Here is a 24,146-nt window from a genome sequence, read left to right as displayed (position 1 = left end):
CAGCATGAGTTAACAATCACATTTGGAACAGGAACAAAATAAGGATTGGTTGGAATGGGGAAAGGCTTGCCTTTGGACTGAAAAACAGAATGCATCCAAAGGAGCTTGCAGCTGATGTCAGTGTAAATGCAGGAAATGCTTTGTACATTAATTAAAATGTACTGGACTTAGAAATGTTTTCTCCACCAAAACTGGTGAACTTGCCACAGCTGAAATTTTCAATTTTGTTTTGTCATGCTATATTTCATAATTTCAATTTTACTGATCGATCTGATTTTCTTTAATGCATAGGCTGTCTACATGATGCCAACAGAAGGGGATGATTCCTCAAAGAGTGTCCCTTTAGCTTTGCAAAGGGTGTTCTATGAATTGCAGCACAGTGACAAACCAGTTGGAACTAAGAAACTGACAAAGTCTTTTGGGTAAGTTGGAATGGATGCCTGTACATAGGTATTAAAATAGGTTTACCTTTGTCTTCCTTTCAGAATTAAGGCTGCATTTTTGGACTATGTACTCAGCATTGTCAATTTACATTTCAGCTAAGTTTTAATACCCTGTCAGACTGCTGAGTGGCTCAAATGGGACACTAACATATGTATGATGGGTAGTGCAGTATCCCCCAAACAATCCTAACCTGAGTTAACCCAATCAGATAACTTAATGTGGCCTTGAGTGCCAGTTTGTATCTGCTTGCTCATGGCAAAAGTCATTGTGCAAACTTGAGTGAGTAATCTGTTCCCTGTCTATAGACTGTACTTAAATCAGTGAGTGAGGAGGATGTGGATAATTGCAAGTGGGCAGGGAGTCAATGTTCCTTTTAAAATTTAGTGGCTGTGTACAGCCTGTTTTTGAAGTGCACAGCCCCTTTTAAGTTTTTTGCGCAGCTACGCATATGTTGTTTATCTGAGAATAAGGCCTGCATGATACCATTCAGGCTGGAGCGCACCCCACAGCTTTGTGGGAACATTGGAGGGGATCCATGTTTGTATTGTTTATTTTGTTATTGACTCTTCACAGTTAGCATAAGTGTATGCAGAATCTGTACCCTCTGTGTATCTGGTTAGTTACGCCATAACTTGCAAAACTTTAGATGATTACATTTCATAATTATTGGTCAGTGTTACCCTGAAAATAAAAGCTTGATTACTTTTCTTGTTTAGGTGGGAAACACTAGATAGTTTTATGCAGCATGATGTTCAGGAACTGTGCAGGGTGGTAAGTATTTTTCCTGTATTAATTGATTTGCATTTGGCTAATCTTACAGCACTGGCGAGCTTAACACGGTGCCAAATTCAAAAATCTCTCTTGGATAGCGTAAAAAAAAAGCTAAGCTATTCCTGATTTCAAGCATGACTTAAATTAATTGTGCATAAAACTTGAGTTCTTATGTGTGAAAACTCCATGCTGGGTCTGGGGACAAGGAAGGGGAGGAAAGAGTGCTCTGCACCATCAGAAATGTACAAACCAGGCCACCTTAGCCTCTAGACCCAGTTTCCTTTATATAGGATACTGTAATAATTACCCCTTATATGCAGGGACCATTCTCTGCAGACAAAAGGAATATTTTCAAGCCTTGCACTTTTAAAAAAATTACCCGGGCGCTTGGGGAGCCTGTAGTTCCCTTTTTTGCTTTCTCCATCTCCATGCCTCGGCCTCAGTTGACTTACCAACCAATTAGCACACTTTTCTCTTCCAGTATAAATTGTTGATTGTTTGAAATTTGGCATTCTTGCATTTGTCCTAAACGAAAGGCTTCAGCAGCATATCTCTCTGCTCAGCAAAATTACCCCTTAGACTAATTTTAATTGGCATATTTAGAAACTGCACTTTAGATAATGCATATCAGGATTCGATTGAGGTTAACATTTGGGATGCCCAATCTAAAATTTTGAACTGTCTTCATAGTTAACATTGCATTGACTTGTATCAAGTCTTATAATTTGTGAACAGCCAATCCTCCTTGTGATGACCAAATCAAATAGCTGTTTGGTGGTACAGAAGTTGAGTATTGCTGAGAAAAGAGATGTGCTATCAAAGCTTTTCTTCTTGCACTCATCAGGATATATGCACAAAATAAACCAACAGTTAAAGGGACTAACAATTTACACTGCATGAGAAGAGTGTGTTGGTTAGTTGGCAAGTGGACTCTGGTAGAGGCATTGCCATGGAGAATGCAGCAGAGAACCGTTAAGTGCCCAGCTTTTGTTGCAAATTCACACCAGGTAGGTTGATTCTGGTAAAGCTTGAAGGATAACTGTTCTCTGCTGCATTTTCCATGGCAATACCTCTACCAGTGAGTCCAATCAGCACTCTTTTTGTGATATTTGTGTTTAACGTTTATCCTTTTTTGTAAAAGGACATTTTAGTTAAAAAGTGTTATATGAAAAGCGTAACAGTATGGTGTGCTAAGTCCTGGATGTTTTGCCCTCTGGCGTAGAATAAAGAATAAAGAAACCTTCTATTCTTTCAAACAGGATGTTGAAGTTCAGAAGCAGATAGCTGTATGTGTATTCTAAATTGTTAAGTGACAAAACACTTCAAATGGTGACGAGGATGGGATCATCATTCTTAAGGGCTTTAGAGGCTTTTGATCCAGCTACTATGGACTTTGTAGTTTGTCAAGCAAATTGAACAGTTTATCATTGCAACTGAGATTGAAGCAGGAAAGCAGGCCTCAGCGTTTCTTAAAGTCATCGGAATGAAAAATTTCAGTCTACTGAGAAATCTCATTGTCCCTGACAAGCCAGCAGATAAAAACTTTAAAGAGCTTGTGGACATTTTGAAAAAGCACTTCGATTCCAGACCAGCAATTATTGCCAAGAGATTCAAGTTTCACCAAAGAGAACAGCATGAGAGTGAGTCAGTTTCCCAGTTCCTGGCTGAGTTGAGAAAATTAGCGCAGCATTGTGATTTTAAAGGTTACCTGGAAGAAGTGTTGTGTTGTCACTTGGTTTGTGGACTAAGGAATGAAAGAATTCAGCGTAGATTGTTAGCGGGCAAGAGTTGATACTGAAGAAAATGTTCAAGATGGCGCAAGGCATAGAAATAGCAGAAAGACAAGCTGGAGATTTGAAAGCGCATTCTAACAATGCTGAAGTTAACATAGTAAAGTCAGGGTATACTCACTTTCAAACATGTTACCACTGTAACGGAAAAGGGCATAATGCAGAAGCCTGTAAGTGGAAAACCGCTAACTATCGCTACTTTGGGGATAAAAAGGACACATACAGCGTGCATGTAGATCAAAGGTTGATCACAGTAAAGCAGTGCCGCCCAGAAAAGGGCATCACAAGGAGCACGTAGACAAATCGTGCTTGAAAATAAACAGGCAGTTTAAAAAGACGCATTACTTGGAAACAAAATACAAAGGTAATGCGAGCTCAGACGAGACAGAGTGAAACTAACAGTGACAATGCAGAAGAGCAATTGTATTGCATTCAGTCTGATCTGAAACTAGATGAAGGGCTACAAGTTGGTATTGCCTTAAATGGTAAGATGGTTGAAATGAGGTTGACACTGGAGCATCTGTTCCTATTGCTTCAGAGAGGACATGGGAGGAAAGTTTCAACAAATGTCCATTGGAGAAAACCCTCCTCCAGCTTAGTACCTACACTGGTGAGTCTGTGAATATACTTGGAAAAATATCCGTTCAAGCTAAATATGGAGATCAAATAGCAAGGTTGCCACTTAGCATTGTGAAAGGGGACAGTCCATTGCTTATGGACAGGAACTGGCTAAAAGAAATTCGGCTGGACTGGAATAAAATAAAATAAGGTGCATTGCAATCCCATGTTAGACAAGCAACTGATGTCTTCAAAGAAGGCCTTGGAGTTAGTAAAGACATTGAAGCCAACCTTGCTGTGAAGGCAGAAGCTTCTCCAAGGTTCTTCAAATCACGTTCACTTCCCTACTCAGTGTGACAAAATCGAGCAGGAGTTAGTTGATTATGCAGAGGGGCGGCTCCAATAGTCCCTGTAGTGAAGGATGACCAACTATCAGAATATGCAACTATAAAATCACCATTAATCCTTTCCTGGAAGTGCATCAGCACCCACTACTGAAAATTGAGGACCTGTTAGCTATCTGAATGAAGGTGAATTATTCACAAAGCTTGACCTATCACAGGCATTTTTGCAAATGCAGCTGAGTGAAAATTCCAGGAAGTATACAATCATCAGCGCACACAGGTCTATATCAACACAAATGACTACCATTTGGAATTGTCCCATCACCAGCCTTATTCCAGCAAGCCATGGACAAAATACTGCAGGGCCTCCCTGGTGTAATATGCTTCCAAGGCAACATGCTCATCACTGGGAAAAACCTCCCAATGCATTTAGAGAACGTAGACTGGGAAAGTATAGCATCCACTGTAAGAAATCGAAATGCTCGTTCCTGAAGCCCTCAGTGGAGTACCTGGGACATGTGATCAGTGAAACTGGCGCCTCAACCTCCTCCAGAAAGGTGGAGGCAGTGGTGAATGCACCACAGCCCAAAAATGTTAAGGAGCTTTGTTTGTTTTTGGGACTTGTTAGTTACTATGGCAAGTTAATTTCCAGTTTGGCTACCAAGGCAGCACCACTGAATAATCTGAAGAAGAATGCAAAATGGATTGGTCGCAAGCCTGTCAGGCAAGTTTCAAGAAACTCGAGCAAGAGCTCACTTCTGCTAAAGTCCTGGCACATTTCAATGTTTGTGATGCAAAGATAAAAGCAAAATACTGCAGATGCTGGAAATCTGAAACAAAACCAAAAATTGCTGGAAAAACTCAGCAGGTCTGACAGCATCTGTAAGTTCTGATGAAGAGTCATACGGACTCGAAACGTTAACTCTGTCTTCCTCTCCACAGATGCTGTCAGACCTGCTGAGTTTTCCCAGCAATTTTTGTTTTTGTTTTAGTTTGTGATGCATCTGGATATGGTGTCCATTTCCTGATGGCAGTGAAAGGTCCATTGCATATGCCCCAAGCACATTGTCCAAGGCAGAACAAATTATGCCCGAATTGAGAAGGAAGCTCTTGGACTAACCGATGGAGTCGAGAAGTTCCACCAATATTTGTATGGGGGCGTAAATTCATCTTGTCTGATCTTATCTGCTTACCAGTACAAAGTTACATTTTGCTCTACTGAGAATCATGGAAATGCTGACGCACTTCCCAGAACTTCCGTTACACCACTGCTCCACAGCCTGAAGTGAAGTCACTGCTTTTGATGTGAACCAGATAGGCATGGTACCTGTTAAAGCGAATCAAATTCGACTTAAAAATGCAGAGGGATGCTGTGCTCCCCAAAGTTTACCTGTACACACAAGGGTTGGTGTGTATCTCAAGAAGTGACTGCTGAGATTAAACCTTACTACATGCATAGATTTGAGCTAACTCTGCAAGGCGGTTGTTTATGGGGAATCAGTTTTTATTCCTCCAAAATTCCAAACACGAGCGTTAGAAGAACTTCACCTCAGTCACATGGGAATCTTCAAAATGAAAGCATTAGCTCGTCTACATGCATGCTGGCCACACCTGGATAAAGACATCGAAGACATGGTCAGTGATTGCCCTCCATGCCAAGAAACAAAGTCTTCTCCTGCACCACCCCATTACATCTGAGGGCTCAGCCTGACCAACCATGGCAGAGACTTCATGTGGACTTTGCTGGACAACTTCGGGCATATGTTTCTGATTGAGTGGGCATCTACCACAAAGTGGCCTTGTTATTGCCATGAAGTCGACTACTTCAGCAAAGACCATTGATGCTCTTCGGATTGCTTTCACTACTTTTGGGTTGCCGGAGCAGATGGTGTCTGACAATGGCGCACAGTTCACATCATGTGAATTTCAAACATTCCTGACAAACAATGGGATCAAGCAGATTCTCAATTCGCCTTACTATCCATCCTCAAATGGTGAAGCAGAACACTTTGTACAGACATTCAGAATGGCCATATTGAAGGAGAGGATGCAAACAGATTGGAAGTTGAAGCTGAAGAATTTTTTGATGTATCGCAACACTCCACATTCAGCGACAGGCATATATCCTGCTGAGCTGATGTTTGGAAGATGACTGTGTACCAGAATGAATTTGCTGTTGTCTGATTTGAAAGGAAAGGTTGGTTCAAGGCAACTTGATCAGAAAAGGTCACGTGGCATAAGTAAACCAGCTCGTGAGTTTAATCTGGATCAGTCCCTTTGGGTCCGAAATTACTGTGGGACACCAAAGTGGCTCCTGGGAAGAATTGTGTCGAGGACCACTGACCTATGATGTTGAATCTTCCTGTGGAACCTGGAAGAGATACATTGACCAGATTCGAGAGGCCAAATACCAAAGGAACCAAATTTCCAGGTATCTCCAGTCACAGTGGAAGATGTCTGGAAAACATCTACAGTTGGTGAAACCTTGACTTGATTCAACTGACAAACCCTGTAGCACCTCTAACTGTTGAACCTGAACAGAAACAAGTGGAACAGCAGAACCTTCTATTTCTAAGCAAACAAACTGAGGATACCTAAGCCAACACTCCTCTCTAGACCAAAGCAAATCTGCAAACCCCCTGACCGATTTGTCCCTGGCTAAAGGGGGAGATGTGATGTTTGTGTTTAATGTTTATCTTTTTTTGTGAAAGGGTATTTTAGTTAAAAAGAAGTGTTATATAAAAAACCTGACAGGGTCTGCTAAGTCTTGGATGTATTGCCCCCTGGTGTAGAATAAGGAATGAAGGAACCTTCTGTTCTTTCAAACAGGAAGTTGGGTTTCAGAGGCAGACAGCTGAGTGTGTATTCTAAATTAAGTCGCTTTTCTCATGCAGTGTAAATTACTGTTCCCTTTACTGTTGGTTTACCTTGTTTAGCTGTTCTGATGAGTGCAAGACAAAAAGCTTCGATAGCATGTCTCTTTTGAGCAATACCTATGTCACTTCATTTAGAGTTTTGGAGTTGAACAAACTTAATATTATGAATGAATTGAAATCCATTCCCAGCCACCCTGTTAAATATTTGGCATCCTTTCTCGGATACTATCCTACTTGGTGCCACGTTCTTCAGTTCAGGAATGAGGTTGTGCAAAGTATAAATTTTTCTTTGTTTCTGTCACTCTGTCCTCAGATAATGAAGGTATAGTTCTGTACCACTGGGTTGCTTGATATCTAGTGGAGAAATCATCTTTGAGATTGTTGAAACTTATTGAATGGAATTATGTTCCAATGATGTACTTTCAACTTCGAAATCAAGGAACTATTAGCAGCCATGGTTTTGTGTTGATATTTTAGAAATATTTAAACTGGATATGACGTTATTGGAGCTGATATGTCGAAATAGACTTGGAACATTCCACTTGGGTGGCAGCAGGGCTATCAGCAAATAATGGAAGCACTTGAACTATGCAGTAAATTGAAATTACGTATGCCTGTTTTCTTTTATCAGTTGCAGGCCTGTTTGCTTGCTGAGGACTGCTAGTGTAAAAACTAGTTACTGCAGCATTATTGTACTAGCTGAGTAGTTAAATGGTCCCCCAAAAACCTTTTAGATCAGGCTTGCCCAACCTTTTCGGGTGGGGGAGGGGGCACCACATTTCAATATATTTCTCACCCAAGGGGCTGGTAATCAAATTTCGGTCAGATAAGGTTTCACACAACACTAAACATGAAGTTCAAAAATATCAATATCAACGCAATAAATATCAAAAGGAGTATTTAATAAAAATGCCTACTAAAATGTGCCAAGAAGTTCACAAATAAAACATTTTGCCTTTTTGCTTAAGAAGGCAGAGTTTGAGGGAGGCAGAATCTGCGCCAGGCTCACCAGGGAAGGGTGGAGACTAGGCTCGTGCTAAGGAGTTGGGTTTGACAGACGCTGACCTTGCATCCGCCTCTGGTGGCACACACTCCGAGCTGGCCTCAGCAGAATTCATACGAAAGTGGGAGTCGGAAGCAGGTTGCCTTTCAGCCTGAGTTTTCCTCTTCTCCTGACCTGCTTTGTGGGTAGTTTTTTGGGGAAGGAAGGCAAGAAAAGCAGGGTGTTTGTCTGGCTCACTCCCAGTCTCTGGGTGATTTTGAGTGTGAGGGCAAAAGCCTTGAGTCAGCCATACGCACACACCCCTCCCGCTCTTCGCCTGCCCCGGCTGTCCCGATTGCCGAATACTCGTTGCTTCCATTTCGCTCTACTTTTCCTTGTGGCCTCCCTGCTCACTCCGCCATCTTGGCCCTGTGCTCCTTCAGGGGCCGGCACCTGCTCAGGAGGGCGAGAGAGAGTGCACACTGAAAACAAATGAGCTGCCACTTTCACACTACTTGCTGCTTGTCCAATCAGAGACTGATTCTCTCCCGAATTTGCTGCTCGTAGGCTTGCTGGCGAGCCTCTCGGCTGCAAACACGGGAGGGAATTGGCCTGTGATTGGAGGAGCAGGTCCGTGCAGATCTTTCATTCAAGTTACCATAGTTTGAACTGTGTCCATACGTCCGGATGCAGAGGCTTCAGGAGTTGGCTTGTGAGCCGGGATTTGGACAAGCCTGCTTTAGATTGTGACACTAAGTTGACAGCGAGGTTCTATATGGCTGCTAATCTGATGTTTTTAAACCTTTTCGAACTGAACAGTTCCACTGCCAGTATCAACGATCGCTTGTGTAAAATGTAATTTTACAAGTCAGCACTGTTTATGGAAAGCTTCACCTGCCAGTAGCGCTTAGCAGTATTTGAATACACCGTATCCAGTGAACACATGCTCACATTTGATATGCACTACTGGTAACAAGACACACTGCTTGCAGCAAGGATTTGTAAAACTGTTCCAAGTTCTGGAAAGAGCATTTTAGATTTTTCTTATCTGTGTTGTTAAGAAGCATCAAGCTGGAAAGTTTTGCAGTAATTGTTAATTGATCTGACAGTAGAGTTCTTCAATTTTTTTCCCAGCTGCTAGATAACGTTGAGAATAAAATGAAAGGAACCTGTGTAGAGGGCACAATTCCAAAATTGTTCAGGGGAAAGATGGTGGTAAGTAACTAATTACACAGTCATGCAGTTTAAAGACATTTTGTTACTTTTACATCAGTTAACATTTTTCCCTTTTGTTTTTAAAGTCATATATTCAATGCAAACATGTGGAGTATCGATCTGAGAGAATAGAAGATTATTATGATATTCAACTCAGTATAAAGGGAAAGAAGAACAGTAAGTATAACTGTATACATATTTGATCTATACATTCAGAATCGCAGCAAATTAACAGTTTCTGGCTTTTGTTTGTTCTGCAGTATTTGAGTCTTTCAAAGATTATGTAGCAGTGGAGCAGCTGGATGGGGACAACAAATATGATGCTGGCGAGCATGGTTTACAGGTATATTTCTGACGATATACAATGTATCAGGAAATGTTAAAAATTTACATAAGACTGATATTCTGATTAACAGTTTAGCAATGGCCAGTAGATTATAATATAGCTAAGGTGTAGAGAAAAACCAGTCAGATTGAAATGTGAATTTGAGCTAATGTGGATAAGTTTTGCTGCATTAAATGGTTCAGAAATTATTTTATTAAAAACAGATTTTTTTTTTCCCCCTGCCAATTTTATTTTATTTTTTTAAAAAGCACATTCAGGGCTTAAGATTTCTGAGAATTATTTCAAGTTTCATACTGAGGTTCCAAATGGATGTGTTAATTGCAGTAAATTTTTTGAGAGCTTTATCATGTGCGGGTTAGTTGGCATTTCTGCGTTTCATTACATAAAATCATAGCAAAGTTGGCGTCTTATTGCATCTTGTTATCTGATCCCCTCTCCCCCGCCTTTCGATGTTTTTGATCGTGTTTTACTGTAGGGACATTGAGGATTACCAATAGGTGATACATGGGATCACCAGCGGCCTAGAAGGCACTAGGACCAATTTGGTCCTAGTTGTAAGTAGCTCTCCTGCCTTTAAAATCTAATCAACATCCGTCCCAGTAGTTAACTCTTCCATCATTGCAAAACTTGTCAGAGGCATCATTTTGATGAGTTGTAGCTCTAACAGAGCACCTCTGATTTGTAGTCATTTGGAAAAAGTTCCCAACTACACCTGATACAAGAGTCGCCATATGCTGGCCTGCTTTCAATCTAAGTTCTTCTTGGCCCCCAAGCACTGCATAGTTATTTCATCACTCAGTTCTCATACTAGGGGAAATTCAGGCTCGTCTGGATCAAATACCTGATGGTACACTCATGATTCTTAGCCATGTATAAACTAATTTATATGTTGTGTGCAGGATGCAGAAAAGGGCGTGAAGTTTCTTACCTTTCCACCGGTGTTGCATCTTCAACTCATGCGTTTCATGTATGACCCACAAACTGATCAAAATATCAAGATAAATGACAGGTAAGCAGACTTGTATTTTTGTCCATATTGACTCAGACTTTTTCTTGGCACGAGGTATGTATTTTGGCTGCTTAATACCCAAAATCTCACCTCCTAACAGAATCCAAACCTGAATTCTGATGATGAATCCTAATTTTGTTAATTGGCCTCCATATATCATCATGGTAGCAAGTTAAAAGCAGTTATACTGACTAGTCAATCAGCTCTTTTTGTTATAGCTTTGTTTTGTCTTCTGATGCATATGGTAAAATGTGTAATAGCAGTGAATTGAGCTGGCATAGATTTGATGTTAATTGCCTTGTTACAATTGAATTTATTTTCCAAATTGGCTGTGGATCCTGCTGCCTCCACTTTACACAGATTTTTTTAGTGTAACTTTGATATTGTTCACTGTTACCAGGTGATGACAAAACAGTTGGTGCATTGTTTTTGTTTTGTCAATGCCCCTTGATTTTTCCTTATTACCTATAGCTATGAAGGCAGGTGCAAGGTCTGATACCCAAGTTCAATCAGTCCTACACCATCATTGACCACAAAGTTGGTATGTGAATGATATTGGGTAATTTCCCCTCCAGTATTTCTGTCCTTGTTTCCCTGGGAGAGGTTGGGCACAGTAAGATTGAGAGCACAAGGAATATGGCCAGAAATTGTTTACCACTTTGCTGCTATTGGATCTAAAGTTCATTGTGATACTCTGCAGAAGCTGATTGATTTGGATCTTTGCATCTGATACAAGTTTTGTTTCTTGAGAGTTCGGTATGTTATGGGTCGCAAAAGTTCACATTGCAAATGTGCAGTATATAGAAGAAAGGAGTTGATGGCCAGGGAAGAGAAACTGTTGAGAATAAAAGCAGCTAATTTTTTTTAAAAGCTGGAGATTTGAATACTCCATGGGGGAAATGGACCTACTATTTGGTGTAATGAGAGACAATTGTTGCGTTTATTTCATTACTTCAGGATATTGCACTAAATCCTGATAAACTAGCTATTGTTCAGAAAGGTTTATTTATTATTCCATGTTTGTTTCAAAAATGTGTTGTGCCTAAGAGTTCAAATTATTACGATCTATGCATCCCACATACATTTAATGGTGTTCTTTGAAAACGTAATGTTTATTTTCAGGTATTAATTGTAAGAAAGCAAAGTGTAGAGAGCACATGATAAAAGTGCAGTTTCTTTACACATTTAATCAGCTAGCTTTCTGTATTTTGATTTAGAAAGGGAGAAATATATGAGCAGAGTATGACTTGGAGAAAGCATGTTTTGTTTTGGACAGAAGATTGTTCAAGATGTAGCATATCCGTGCACTGCACAACTCATTTTTAACTTATTCATGTCATTTAGAAGCTTAATTCAAATTTTTGCCACCTTCAGTTCACCTCATTCCCCTAATATGTTCCATACGTTTATGGACATTGATAAAACTGTCTAGAAAAGCACCCTGCTTAATTGAAGATTTTTTAAAAATCGCAAGTATGACTTTAAACTGGGCTCAATCAGCATGCTGGAAATTTTACTATATACAATTTGAAAACTGCTGTCCAAATATAGTTGGAACAAATTAGGTCAGTGAAGCAGCAATAAGATTTGGTAATATTTGACACACAAAGTGGACCTTAATATTCTAATTTTTGTAAAATGTGGAAATTAGTGTTTTCTATCCTTTATGAAATGTTCTCCATTTAGAAATAGGAAATGGTTCTTGTAATACACTCTAACAGCCAGATAATAGATCTTCTCTGCACCATGTCAATCCAGTTTTTTTTCAAATCTTCTCCCTCTGTGACTCACCTATGAATTTTTTGTGGCTGGGTACCAAGTCACAATTAATTTACTTTGTTTTTATTTAAGAGTCTGTATCTTGCAGGTGCACTAAAACAGTCAATGGAAATTATAGCTCATCAACCTTTGCAAGTGCTTTTTTGGTGTGTTTGAAGTAGCTTTTCTAAAAATTTGAATCTTTGAGAATGTAGCATTACCACTAGTCAACCTGTAGCAGAATTCTTCCCAATTGTCTTAATATTATGACTTGCCCCAAGAAATTTATATATTGTCGTACAAAACATTTTGGATACTTAATGTTCAGGAATTTTAGGCACATGAATTCAGGTACAGTGGCAATCTCAAGCAGCTATGCAAATTATCGTCAAGTTGATCTAGCATTTTATTATAAACACTTTTCATTGCATCACTCTATCACAATTGTTCCAAAGAATTAATGTAAATGATCACTTGAGGGACTTTGCATGATTTATTCTCTACTAGAATTGTTTCTGTTCACTGTATTTTGAGCCTGTTTTCTGTTAACGTGTTACACACACACTAAAACTGCAGTACTAGCAATAGGTTATTAGTATTGTGCCCAAATTATCCCAAACCAACTTTGGACTCCCAATACACTTTAGACACTTGCTGAAATATAAAATGTACAGTTTTCTCCTCTATTTCAGTACTTTCTAAGGGCAATTTAATTTTATTTTTTAAGGTTTGAATTTCCTGAGCATTTGCCCCTAGACGAGTTTCTGCAGAAACCAGATCCCAAGGATTCTGCCAATTACATACTACATGCAGTGTTGGTGCACAGTGGAGATAACCATGGTGGACATTACGTAGTCTACCTAAACCCTAAGGGTGATGGTAAAGTGAGTATATAAACCACTGGTGAAGTAGCTACACTTGGTGTGTTATTGATGAGCAAACCAAAGTTACTGTTCGGGTATTATGTAAGATATTGAGTTTGTGTGGAAATTTGAAGAAAACTTTATCCATTTAAAATAATTAACTACAATTTTATAATTGGCCTGATCAGTTTACTAGGGCCACCATTTTTTACTTCTGTGGGTGGGAGGGTCAGATTTGGATATTTCACAGTTATCACTGTCCTCTCGAGCAGCTAGAATTTTAAGTTTCTGAATCAATCTTAAAAGTTAGTAACTTTTATTTCTGAGCGAGATCAATTTCTTTTCATATGTCAATTAGTTGCAAAATTGCAGAAACAAAGGCTCAGTGAACAGGGTATTTTAAAACTTGTCATTTATTCTATGCAAACAGTTAATTTTTCAAGTTGCATAGTTCTCTTATAGCTGAGAATTTTAACATTGCATAATGTGCTAAAGATATCTATGATTAGCGTCTTTCAGCACTACGAGTTGTGTAGGTGGAAAAAGTTTAAAAGCTTGTAAATGTAATGCCTAATCTCATTTTTCCTTTGAGTTTAACTTTTCAAAATATTAAGGTTACTGCTTTTAAAGGAAGCTATTCAAAAAGTAAATGTTACGAAATATGCAATTGAAGGGATTTATTTGGAACTTTTATTTCTCTATTAGGGTTAAAAACTACTTTTAATCATTTCAAATCGTAAAAGCGGAATACATCCTTTTTCAGATTTCATTTTCCAACGTGTCGAGAGATCAATTTGCATTCCCAGTTTCTCCTCATTTTTAAAACTGACGTTAAAATGATGAGGCTGATGTGTCCAAGTGCTGTATGTCTAGAGTAGGAAGCTGAGAGTTCTGTGTCATTCAAGCTGCCTCTTGATCACTCATCAGTTTTTGGGCTCCTGGTGTAGAAGCGACACAGACATCACTTGCAGGAAAAACTTGTCTATAAACTGGCATCCTGTTGTAGTTGATCAGAAGCTGCACAGCTCTGGTCATGTGTGCTTTCTTAACTGGATGCTTAATTATGAGCAACCTGCAATAGAAAAATGTTTTATTGTAATCTGTTGAATTCATGTTTAACAAACGTGTGCATGTTTTATGGCTAGCAAGCCTTTGTCACACACCACTATTCCCAAACTCCAATGTGGAATTTTTACTATATAGGATTAAAAACTTGTAAGCTAGTCTGGTGTGACAAGTAGACTGCGTTGCATGTATAATTCAGCTGGTATTATATTTGAAACCTTTGATATGCAAACTGTCAACACTACATTGTTAACAGATAAATTAAATTCTGGAGGAAATGGTGATAAATTGATAACATGTATAAGAAAACATTTTGTAGAGTGGCATAACTTTAATTGTTTTCAGTACCCTTACTATTGTAAAACTTCCAGTATCGGGATTTTTAATAAGATACTAGGTTAGAGGATTTACTGATGGAGTAAACGCTAACATTAATTAATGCAAGCGGTGGTTGAGTGTTTCGATTGTTGGTTTTAATTTTTTTCACATCTCGAAGCATTTGGTGTAGTACTGAAATATTCTGTCCAGGAGAATGACGTTCTGTTAGTAGTCTCTGCTTATCTCCCTCCCTTTGTGAGAGTAGATCTTGGGTGGAAAATGGCCATTTTGAGAGATTAACAGAAGCTTGACAGCAACTCCTTTAGCCCATGACCAAGTGAGTCACTCTTAGGAGAGAGGAGAATCATCCAAGTTCATTGGGTAGATTTTTGGTCTTTTGTATAAGGAGTATTTTGATGCTGGGACTCAACTTCACCTTAGCTGCTTTACACGATCATACAGTGGTATAGGATATTTATTTACCTTGTGCATTTCATTTTAAATAGTGCTAGTTTTCTGTATTCTCCCTATTCTCTCTAACCCCACCACCTGGCTTAATTGTTCTCCACTCTTAATGTTTTAGGCTTTAATCCAGAAGCACCATCGATGTAACTTCTGATCATTGCTTTTAACCTGAGGGTGGTGTACTTGTATGTTGAAAATTTTGTTACAAAGTTGACTTGAGATCTTTCAGAATTGAGGGCCTTATTGTGTACTAATTCCCCTTTGTATTTCAAGGGATAGTGCTTTGGCTTGTTTTCCTGACCTAAAGTTTGTATTTTATTATGGCTTTAGCACAGTCTTTTAAAAATTCAATGTATGGTCCCAACAGCATGCAACATCAAGAAGTTGCTCAAGTTAATATGTTAACATTTGATGTAATTGGTAACACCCTTCAGCTTTTACTGGTCTAAGCTTAAGGCGTTATGATGTTATCTGTTCTGCTATGTTGGTCCATTGATACCACTCTGTGAAATTTTGTATTTGAATATTTATTGATAGTCTTCTAAAAACCAGTGCCCTCTTTTAGAGCATTCCAGTTATTTCAGTTTTTTTTAAAAATGAAAACTTGGTTAAAAATATTGTTTGCTTCCTTTGTTGACTATAAAATGATTTGGGATGAATGAAACACTTAATGCTGTTTTTTTCCTCTTTCCAAGTGGTGTAAATTTGATGACGATGTTGTATCAAGGTGTACAAAAGAAGAAGCAATTGAACACAACTATGGAGGTCATGATGATGACTTATCTGTGCGACACTGCACCAATGCCTACATGATGGTGTACGTCAGAGAATCAAAATTAAGTAAGCAAGTTTTGAATGCAGAATAGTGAACTTTTGTCTTTTGAAAATGTTTTACAGATGTTGCTGTGCATTTATCCAATTAACGGGCTTTTAAAAGGTGGTTGACCATTGATAAAAGGGGTTCTCATTTGTCACGGGACTTATTCTCACATTAGACGGAAAGTTCCTTTCAAGTAAGTGCAGTGGCATTTGAGTGATTGATTGCAGAACCTGTTGCCCTGTCAATCGGAGTACATTAAGACATTGGTAGATTAATGGACAATCCATCACTATATTTATGTAACTCTATAGGTGCTGCCTTGAACATTGTAGTATTATTTGGCAATGCTCTAAATTTATCTAGAAATGCATTTTGCCACAAATTTAATAAAGTAACCAAAATTGTGTGCTTTCCCATGTTAAAAACAAACTACTTCAAATGTGCATCGCCTTTTCAAGTGTTGCTGACCTGTTAAACTTGGGCTTCATCTGCCTGTTCAGATAGATGCAAAATGATCACAGAGCACATTTTTAATGAGCAGAGTGTTCCTCAGAAACCCTGGCCAATATTTCTTCCCGAACTAACATTGACAAAACAGGTTAACTTGTTATCTTAGTTGATTGTGAAATCCTGTTTGCAAATTGGCTGAGACATTTGCCTGCAAAACAGCGAGTACACTTAAGTATTCACAGTGAGTAAATTACTTGGGGTCATTCAACACCTATGTGGGGGACTGGTTTTTGACTAGTTTTGTGTTGGTATTTGTTTCATATTAAGCCTTTGTGTTAGAAATTAAACAAATACAAATGTGTTCAAAAACTCTGTTTAAAGGCGAGGTTTTACAAGCGGTCACAGACCACAACATTCCACAACAACTGGTGGAGCGCCTGCAAGAAGAGAAGAGGGTGGAGGCTCAGAAAAGAAAGGAAAGACAAGAAGCACACCTCTACATGCAAGTGCAGGTATTCGAATGCTTTTATATCTTTTACATCTGACTAATTCTTGTTGCACTTGCCTGTCGCACACAGTACGTACTCTACTTCTGATGTAAGGAATTTTCCTGTCTTTAGGAACTAGACAGCACACTTAATCTTGGAATTTATTGCACATTTGCAATATTCAAGTAGATCCTCAGTCTTTTTTTTGGGAAAAATTACCTCACGCACTTTGATTTACCCATTGTCCAGTTGAACAATATTTTTTATTAAAGTGAATTGTTCATGTCCCACAGGCTGTTGGAACACAGCCTCACTTGAAAGGTAATGGGCAACTGTGCCCTGGTGACATGAAAATCTTGCATGACATGGCAGATATGTAGCATTGCACCTTGTCTCCTTACTCGCATCCCATTTAACTCTGAACTTGATGCCAGGACATGAGAAATTGCTTTTCTCAAAGGGTTGTGAGTTGATGGAGTTCTCTCCTCCACAGAGCTGTAAATGCTCAGGCATTGAGTACATTCTAGACAATGATTTTTTGGGGGGCACTGAGGGAATTAGTGAGATATGGGGATAGTGCAGGGAGGTGGAGTTGAGGTCGATCAGTCATGGTCTTATTGAATGGCAGGGCAGGCTTGAGGGGCCATCTGGCTTGCTTCAGTCCCTATTTCCTATGTTCTTAAAGACTATAGGTGAAGGCAAATTTGTCAGTGACATTCTGCTGGTAGTTGATTGGGAATAAGTTAAAAAGGGTTGTAACAACCTTCAGGCTGTTTACTGGCAAACAACATGCACAGTCACAATTGGTGCTGATAAACTGGAGTACCCTGGAGAAAATTGCTGAGGTGGTTGAGGAAGGTGAAATTGCTTTTGGACTGTCAGAGGAAAGTGAATCAGGAGCTTGCTTTTACCACTACTCAGCTTTCTTTTCCCCCATCAACTCGCAATGTCACCATAATTTTCTTAGATGAAGTAAATTGTTTATTGCAATTTTATAAGTGGCTGAGATGAAGCAAAATGCAAACAGATTTTGTTGCATTGCAATATCATAAAAGTTTTAAAATTAAATCTTGTCAGCTGATGCCTGCATTTTGTTTACTTCAGATAGTAACAGAAGACCAGTTCTGTGGACACCAGGGTAATGACATGTACGATGAAGAAAAAGTGAAATATACGGTGTTCAAAGTCCTGAAGAACTCCACACTTGCAGAGTTTGTTCAGAATCTATCACAAACAATGGTGAGCATTTCAGTAAGAAATGTTTGATAACTACAAAACTAGAAGAACATTGCTGCAGAACAATTGTTTCCTATTGTCTTATTTGGCTTATGACCAAATAATTAGAATTGTTATGAAAATGTAGAAATGTACTTTTGAATCCATTCTGGATCACTTTTGCAGGTTTACAGCAAAAGGTACTGGGTGTTGTGGCATTAAGTAAGGACCAAAATAAGCTTTAAAACGTTAATCCTAACAGCAGTATTGTTCAGATCAAAAAATTCAGTGGCACTGGAAAGTAAGCCTACTTCACATCAGACTTGAACTCATATTGCTGTTGCTGATCCATGGCCCACATCAGACTTGAAATCTAGGCTGAGACGATGGCTGAGACGATGAGAGCATGCTGCACTGTGGGGTTGTCTTTCAGATGGGATGGAATACTCTCCACTTGCCTAGGTTAGTGCAGCTGCAGCATCCCTCAGGGAACTCAACACCATCGAAGTTTGATCAGCACCCCACCTACACCTTAAATATTCACTCCCTTCCTCCCACCATCAGTGCACAGTGTCAGCAATGTGTACTATATACAAGATACGCTGCAGCAACTCACCGAGTCTCCTTTGACAGCAGCTTCCAAACCCGCGACCTCTATCACCTCGAAAGAAAGAGCGGCAGATGCATGGGGTGACACCACTTGCAAGTTCCCCTCCAAGCCACAAACCATCCTGACTTGGAACTATATCGTTGTTCCTTCACTGTTGTTGCATCAAAATTCTGGGACTTCCTAGCAGCACTGTGGGTGCACCTACACCACATGGACTGTAACAGTTCAAGAAGGTGGCCCATCACCTTCTCAAAGGTAATTGGGGATGGGCAGCAAATGCTGGCTCACAAACCATGAAAGAATTTTTTAAAAAGGACTTTGAACTGAAATCTTGTCTGCCCTCTCATGTAGATGTATAAGATCCCAGAGCAGTGGATTTTGATTTTCCATATTGTGTGCAAGAGCAATTAAAGTAAAGAATCTTGTATATCCAGTTGTTTATACTTTGCCTAAATGACCAACTTTTCACATGTGAAGTAGCAGACTGTTCAACTGGAAAGAATCACAGTCAAACTAGAACCTGTTTTTTCCCCCACCCACTTGTGCACACTTTCCTGTCAGCTTCATAGAATAGGAATCATAAATGGTAACAATGGCCACTTGTTCTTGTTCCTGACTCCTCCAAGCCAAGGACACAGGCCAGTTGTAACAGCCCAGATGATACCCTGGTTGAGATCACTATCCCGACGTAGCCCTGAGACTTTTAGGTGTGTGTGTGTGGTTTAATGATGAATCCGGCATGGCCTTCACCCTCTGAGTCATTGGGGAAAATGTATCTTTTGGGTTCTGAGATGTAAGTACATTTCTGCCTCGAATGGAGTGTTTTGTGTTCTTATCTCTGCAGATTGTGCACTTTATTTGGTACTAAGTTTTCTACAAAGCCTCAAGTACTGTGGCAAGTTGTCTATTTCTTGAAGCTACTGGATTGGAATGCTATGCTCAACAATACTTTGGTTCCAATTGCATAACTGCTTTTACCTACATTTCGATATAATGTCTCTTGCTTCATTCTAGGGATATCCACAGGAACAGATACGGTTGTGGCCAATGCAGGCCCGGAGTAATGGCACTAAGAGACCAGCGATGTTGGACTATGAAGCGGACAGCAACAAAACTGTAAGTGTGGAGATTCCAGGATAAATTCTCATGTAGATTTTGAAGTAGTTTTATGGCCTTTCTTGGAGTAAACAGTTGAAAAGATTTTGTTGGGTATTGCAAGGCAAGGTGCTTGATGCCCATTGAGGATTGTAGTCTGCATAGGGAGATGGATGGCTTACACAGTTTCTCTCCTCCAATCAAGAGTATTGTAAAAGAGAGCTTCAGCAGCCATATGGGAATGTAGTAGTGGGCAGAGTAGCACCTGCGACATGATGCTGTGCTGGCATGCACACATGGAGGATGCATAGGGACAGTGAGGCAGCAAATAGTCGATGAAGGTGCTAGCCAGGGCAAAGGGTCTGCAGAGAACAGCTCAGCTTCATGGACGTTTTGGAGCACCAGTGTCTCAAGACTGTTTATTAAGGCAGGTGGTTGCTGACATATGTGGCATACTGGAGGAGCAGTTGATGCCACTGGGGTGTGGTGAGCACTCATTGCCTGTGGCAGCAAAGGTGCCTGTGGTGCTCACCCTTGTCATTATAGGATTGTTCTGGGGATGTTTGTGGGATCTTGCAACCTGCAGCCCATCACAGTATAAGAGTTGACGGATGCCTTGTTCATGAGGGCAGGGTGTAAATAATGTTCTGGCCCGATGGGTACTGCACGTTAGACCAAGAGGGCGATCAGCTTCAGCACCATGGCTGGATTTCATCGGGTCCAGGGGATTTTGTCGTCAAGGCTCCCTCAGAACAGCAAGGTCCTTTCATCAACAAGAAGGGCTTTCGTTCACTCGATGTGCGGATTGTATGAGACCACCGTAAAAGGATCCAACAAGAGTGCGTACATTCCCAGGAAGCTTTGATTTGGAGACAATCCCAGGCGCCACAGTTGTTCACTTAACCAGAAAGCCTTCGTGGATAAATCCTGGGTTACAAGAAACATCCACTGAGAACTTGGTGGCACACACCAGTACGGAACCCTAACATCAAGGCAGAGGACTTGTACAGCTGCAGCATCTAACTACATGGGTGACCGCTGAACAGGCAGTTGGCCTTTTGAAAACGTGCTTCAGATATTTAGATCACTGGGGGAGCACTCCAATAAGGTCATTCAAGTGCCTCCTGTACCATGGTGATCTGTGCTGTGCACAACTTGACGCAGCAGAGAAAAGTTCAACTGATGCCGGTTGATTCTCTTGAGCATGCCTCCTGCTCTGACGAAGGAAACATTTAAGTATTTGGATATTCACTTGTGTTGCCTACGGGGCTATGGGCCAAGCGCTGGAAAATGGGATTAGTGTTGTCAGCTCTTTGTTGACTGGCGTGGACACGATGGGCCAAATGGCCTCCTGTGCTATAAATGACTGAGTTTGAGACTCTTTCAGAGCTCTGAAGAAGTCATATAGACACATTAACTTTGTTTCTCCCTCCACAGATGCTGCCAGACCTGAGTTTTTCCAGCATTTTGTTTTTTATTTCAGATGCCCAGCGTCTGCAGTATTTTGTTTTTATCTTGGGTAGGATAATAAGCTGTCAAGAGGTAATAGAGATTATGCAAAAGAATGTAGACAGGTTAAGCGAGTAGGCAAAAATTTGGCAGATGAAGTATAATGTGGGTAAATGTGAATTTGTTCACTTTGGCAGGTAGAATAGAAAAGCAGTATACTATTTAAATGGAGAAAGATTGCAGAACTCGGTGGTACAGAGGGATCTAGGTGTCCTGGTACATGAATCAGGAAAAGTTAGTATGTAAGTACAGCAAGTGATTAGGAAGGCAAATGGAATGTTGGCCTTTATTCCAAGAGGAATGGAATATAAAAGTAGAAAAGTTCTCATCTGGAGTAACCGTGTGTAGTTTTGGTTTCCTTAATTTAAAAAAATATATAATTGCTTTAGAAGCAGTTCTGAGAAGATTCACTGGACTCGTTCCTGGGATGAAGGTGTTGCGTTATGAAGAAAGGTTGGGCCTATACCCATTGGAGTTTAGAATAATGAGGTGTGATCTTTTTGAAACATCTCAGATCCTGAGGAGACTTGATAGGGTGGATACCTAGAGAATGTTTCCTCTTGTGGGGGGGACTAAAACGAGGGGACATAGTTTAAAAATATGTCTTCCTTTTAAGACCGAGATGTGGAGAAACCTTTTCTCCCGAAGGATCGTTGGTGTGTGGAATTCTCTTCCCCAGAAAATAGTGGAGGCTGGGTCTTTGAAATTATTCAAGGCAGAGTTCCAGATTTTTGTTAGGCAAGGGAGTTGAGGGTTATGGGGGCAGGCAGGAGCTGAGACCACAACCAGATCAACCATTATTGGATGGTGGAGTAGGCTGAAAGGACCAAATGGCCTATTTCTGTTCCTATGTTCCTGTGTGTTGCCCTTGTTGGCATGTGGAACCCGTCAAAGTCCATCATCCATCCTTGCCTTACAGTCACTGGTGCCCCTTTCATAGGCCCCAGCTTTGTGCCCCTACAGCTGGTTACTGCCGTCTGGATGAGTAAGAATTACATGACATGTTTAAGTAAGCCATCAAACATATGTTGAGATGCACAAATGAAGCACAAATCCATACATAAAATAAAGGCAAGTTAATGATACCCATTGTGCGTTTAAGGTGTTGTTTCCGGGTGCTTTGACGTTGTGCTCCCCCCGTGCCTAGAGTTGATATGTGGGAAACCTGATGGCCTTGCTGTCCTGGATGCTTGTGACACATGGCCCCTGGGTTGTGGGACCCTTGAGCCAAATGCCTCAAGGGAGACATATTTTTAAACTATGCTGGTCCACCTGCATCTGTGCAGTGGAAGCATCTCTCATTGCTGCTGGAAGCAGTATTCTAGGCCACCGTCAAAGCCAGTGGCACCTTGAACAGAGTCCCTTTCGCTTTCAGATACCCATTCCTGAACCCTTTGTTGCCCACTTGCATTTCCCTGCATGCCAGGAGCTCTCAGGCACCTGGAAGCAAGTCCACGCATCTGCCAACTTAGTGCTCAAAATTGACTCTATAATTTGGAGGATGGTGCACCCCACCTGCATTCGTTCAGTGGGCAGGTACATGTCGCTCTCTGTGAGCGTCACCTCTGTTATGATGGAGGGTGCACTCAATCCAAAGACATGGTGCCACTCATGTCATGGATGGACAAACTTGTTCCCATGAGTCAAGTTTGAAGTTAAAAACCAAATTAGCCCATCATGGGAGCAAACAACCTCTGAGATCTCTGTCCACATATTTCTCACCACTGTTTTATAAGCACCCACACTTGATCCAACTTAAGTTGTATGGAACTGAGTATTGCTCAACTTCTCATGGCAACTGGCCACAGCTATGATTACCTCTGTCACCTCTTGAGCGTGTCTGCTGTACTCATCAGCTAGTGCTACCTGTTCTAATGAGAGAGTATCTTTGGTGCAGGGTGTGTCGGACTGATACGATGGTGCACTTCTCATGGCACCTCCTCCTCTTGAGATCTCTGGCTCCGTGCCTCTCCTGTGCTGCTTCCAACCCTGGCCCTGTGGGGAGAAAAGAGTGCTGTTAATGACATTGCATGGCATTCCCTTCTTCTGAGCTCCATATGATCATCATGGGCCACATAGGAACATGGGAAATAGGAGCAGGAGTAGGCCATTCAGTCCATTGAGCCTGCTCCACCATTCAAAGCATCGTGGCTCATCTACCTCAATGTCATTTTTCCACACTATCCCCATATACCTTGATATTAGTATCCAGAAATCTATCAAATTCTATCTTGAACATGCCCAGTGATTGAGCTTCCACAGCCCCCTGGGATAGAGAATTCCAAAAGTTCATCACCCTCCCGAAGAAATTCCTCCTCATCTTGGTCTTAAACGACCTGTCCCTTAATCTGAGACTATGTCCCTTGGTTCTAGACTGACCAGCCAGGAGGAACATCCTATCTACATCTACCCTGTCATGCCCTATAAGAATTATGTAAATTTCAATGAGGTCATCTCTCATTCTAAACTCCAGAGAATTCAGGCCCGTTCTCCTCGGTCGCTCATAAGACAATGCCACCATCCCAGGGATTAGTCTGTTGCACTCCCTCTATGGCAAGTATACCCTTCCTTGGGTAAAGAGACCAAAACTCTACACAGTACTCCAGCTGTGGTTTCACCAAGGCTCTATACAATTGCAGCACCACAGAAAAGACATGTGAAGAATTTGCATCTGCAGCGATCACATCTCTCTGGGCTCCATACGTGCCTCTCCCTCTGCGACAACCTGGCTTGCTGTCACCCTGCCAATCTACATCGTGAGGAAGGGCACACCACCACCTATCTGTCCCCACTACTTTCCATTATGAGCTCTGCCCAGCAGCAACACAAAAAAAGTGACACAACTCTCTCTGCACCAGTGCTGCTCATAAGGCACCACTACTTTCAAGGCAAGCATTGCACCATTGGGAGGCCTGCTGCATGCAGTCATCCATGCTTGTTGGTTACAATTTAGTAGGTCTGAAGAAGTCTTCGTAGTCATACATAGGTTAAACCGTTAAGACTTTATTGACTCTTAGAACAATCTACAAAAACACAGTAAAGGGTGCAAGCTAGGAGCTCTGTTTTCTGGTACACACGGCTGTGCCCAACATTAGACTGACTTTGGTTGTGTGCCATGTGCCCTCTTACATCACTGTGTGGGCTTTACTGTACCC

General features: G+C 40.8%; 1 protein-coding gene across 4 annotated transcripts in view; it reads left to right on the top strand.

Moving 5' to 3' along the window:
• Nucleotides 1–24,146, top strand: part of usp7 (ubiquitin specific peptidase 7 (herpes virus-associated)) — an 85,845-nt gene that overhangs the window by 39,990 nt on the left and 21,709 nt on the right. For all 4 annotated transcript variants that reach the window (XM_078559021.1, XM_078559022.1, XM_078559020.1 and 1 more), the window contains exons 7-17: nucleotides 292–422; nucleotides 1,161–1,215; nucleotides 8,900–8,980; nucleotides 9,067–9,157; nucleotides 9,241–9,323; nucleotides 10,226–10,335; nucleotides 12,821–12,977; nucleotides 15,500–15,644; nucleotides 16,456–16,586; nucleotides 17,667–17,801; nucleotides 19,402–19,503. In XM_078559021.1, the coding sequence (XP_078415147.1) occupies nucleotides 292–422; nucleotides 1,161–1,215; nucleotides 8,900–8,980; nucleotides 9,067–9,157; nucleotides 9,241–9,323; nucleotides 10,226–10,335; nucleotides 12,821–12,977; nucleotides 15,500–15,644; nucleotides 16,456–16,586; nucleotides 17,667–17,801; nucleotides 19,402–19,503 (1,221 nt within the window). The remainder of the gene's footprint in view (nucleotides 1–291; nucleotides 423–1,160; nucleotides 1,216–8,899; nucleotides 8,981–9,066; nucleotides 9,158–9,240; nucleotides 9,324–10,225; nucleotides 10,336–12,820; nucleotides 12,978–15,499; nucleotides 15,645–16,455; nucleotides 16,587–17,666; nucleotides 17,802–19,401; nucleotides 19,504–24,146) is intronic.

This window comes from Cetorhinus maximus, chromosome 15, assembly GCF_964194155.1.
Source record: "Cetorhinus maximus chromosome 15, sCetMax3.hap1.1, whole genome shotgun sequence".
NCBI lineage: Eukaryota > Metazoa > Chordata > Chondrichthyes > Lamniformes > Cetorhinidae > Cetorhinus > Cetorhinus maximus.
This window is presented reverse-complemented; position numbering and strand designations above follow the sequence as displayed.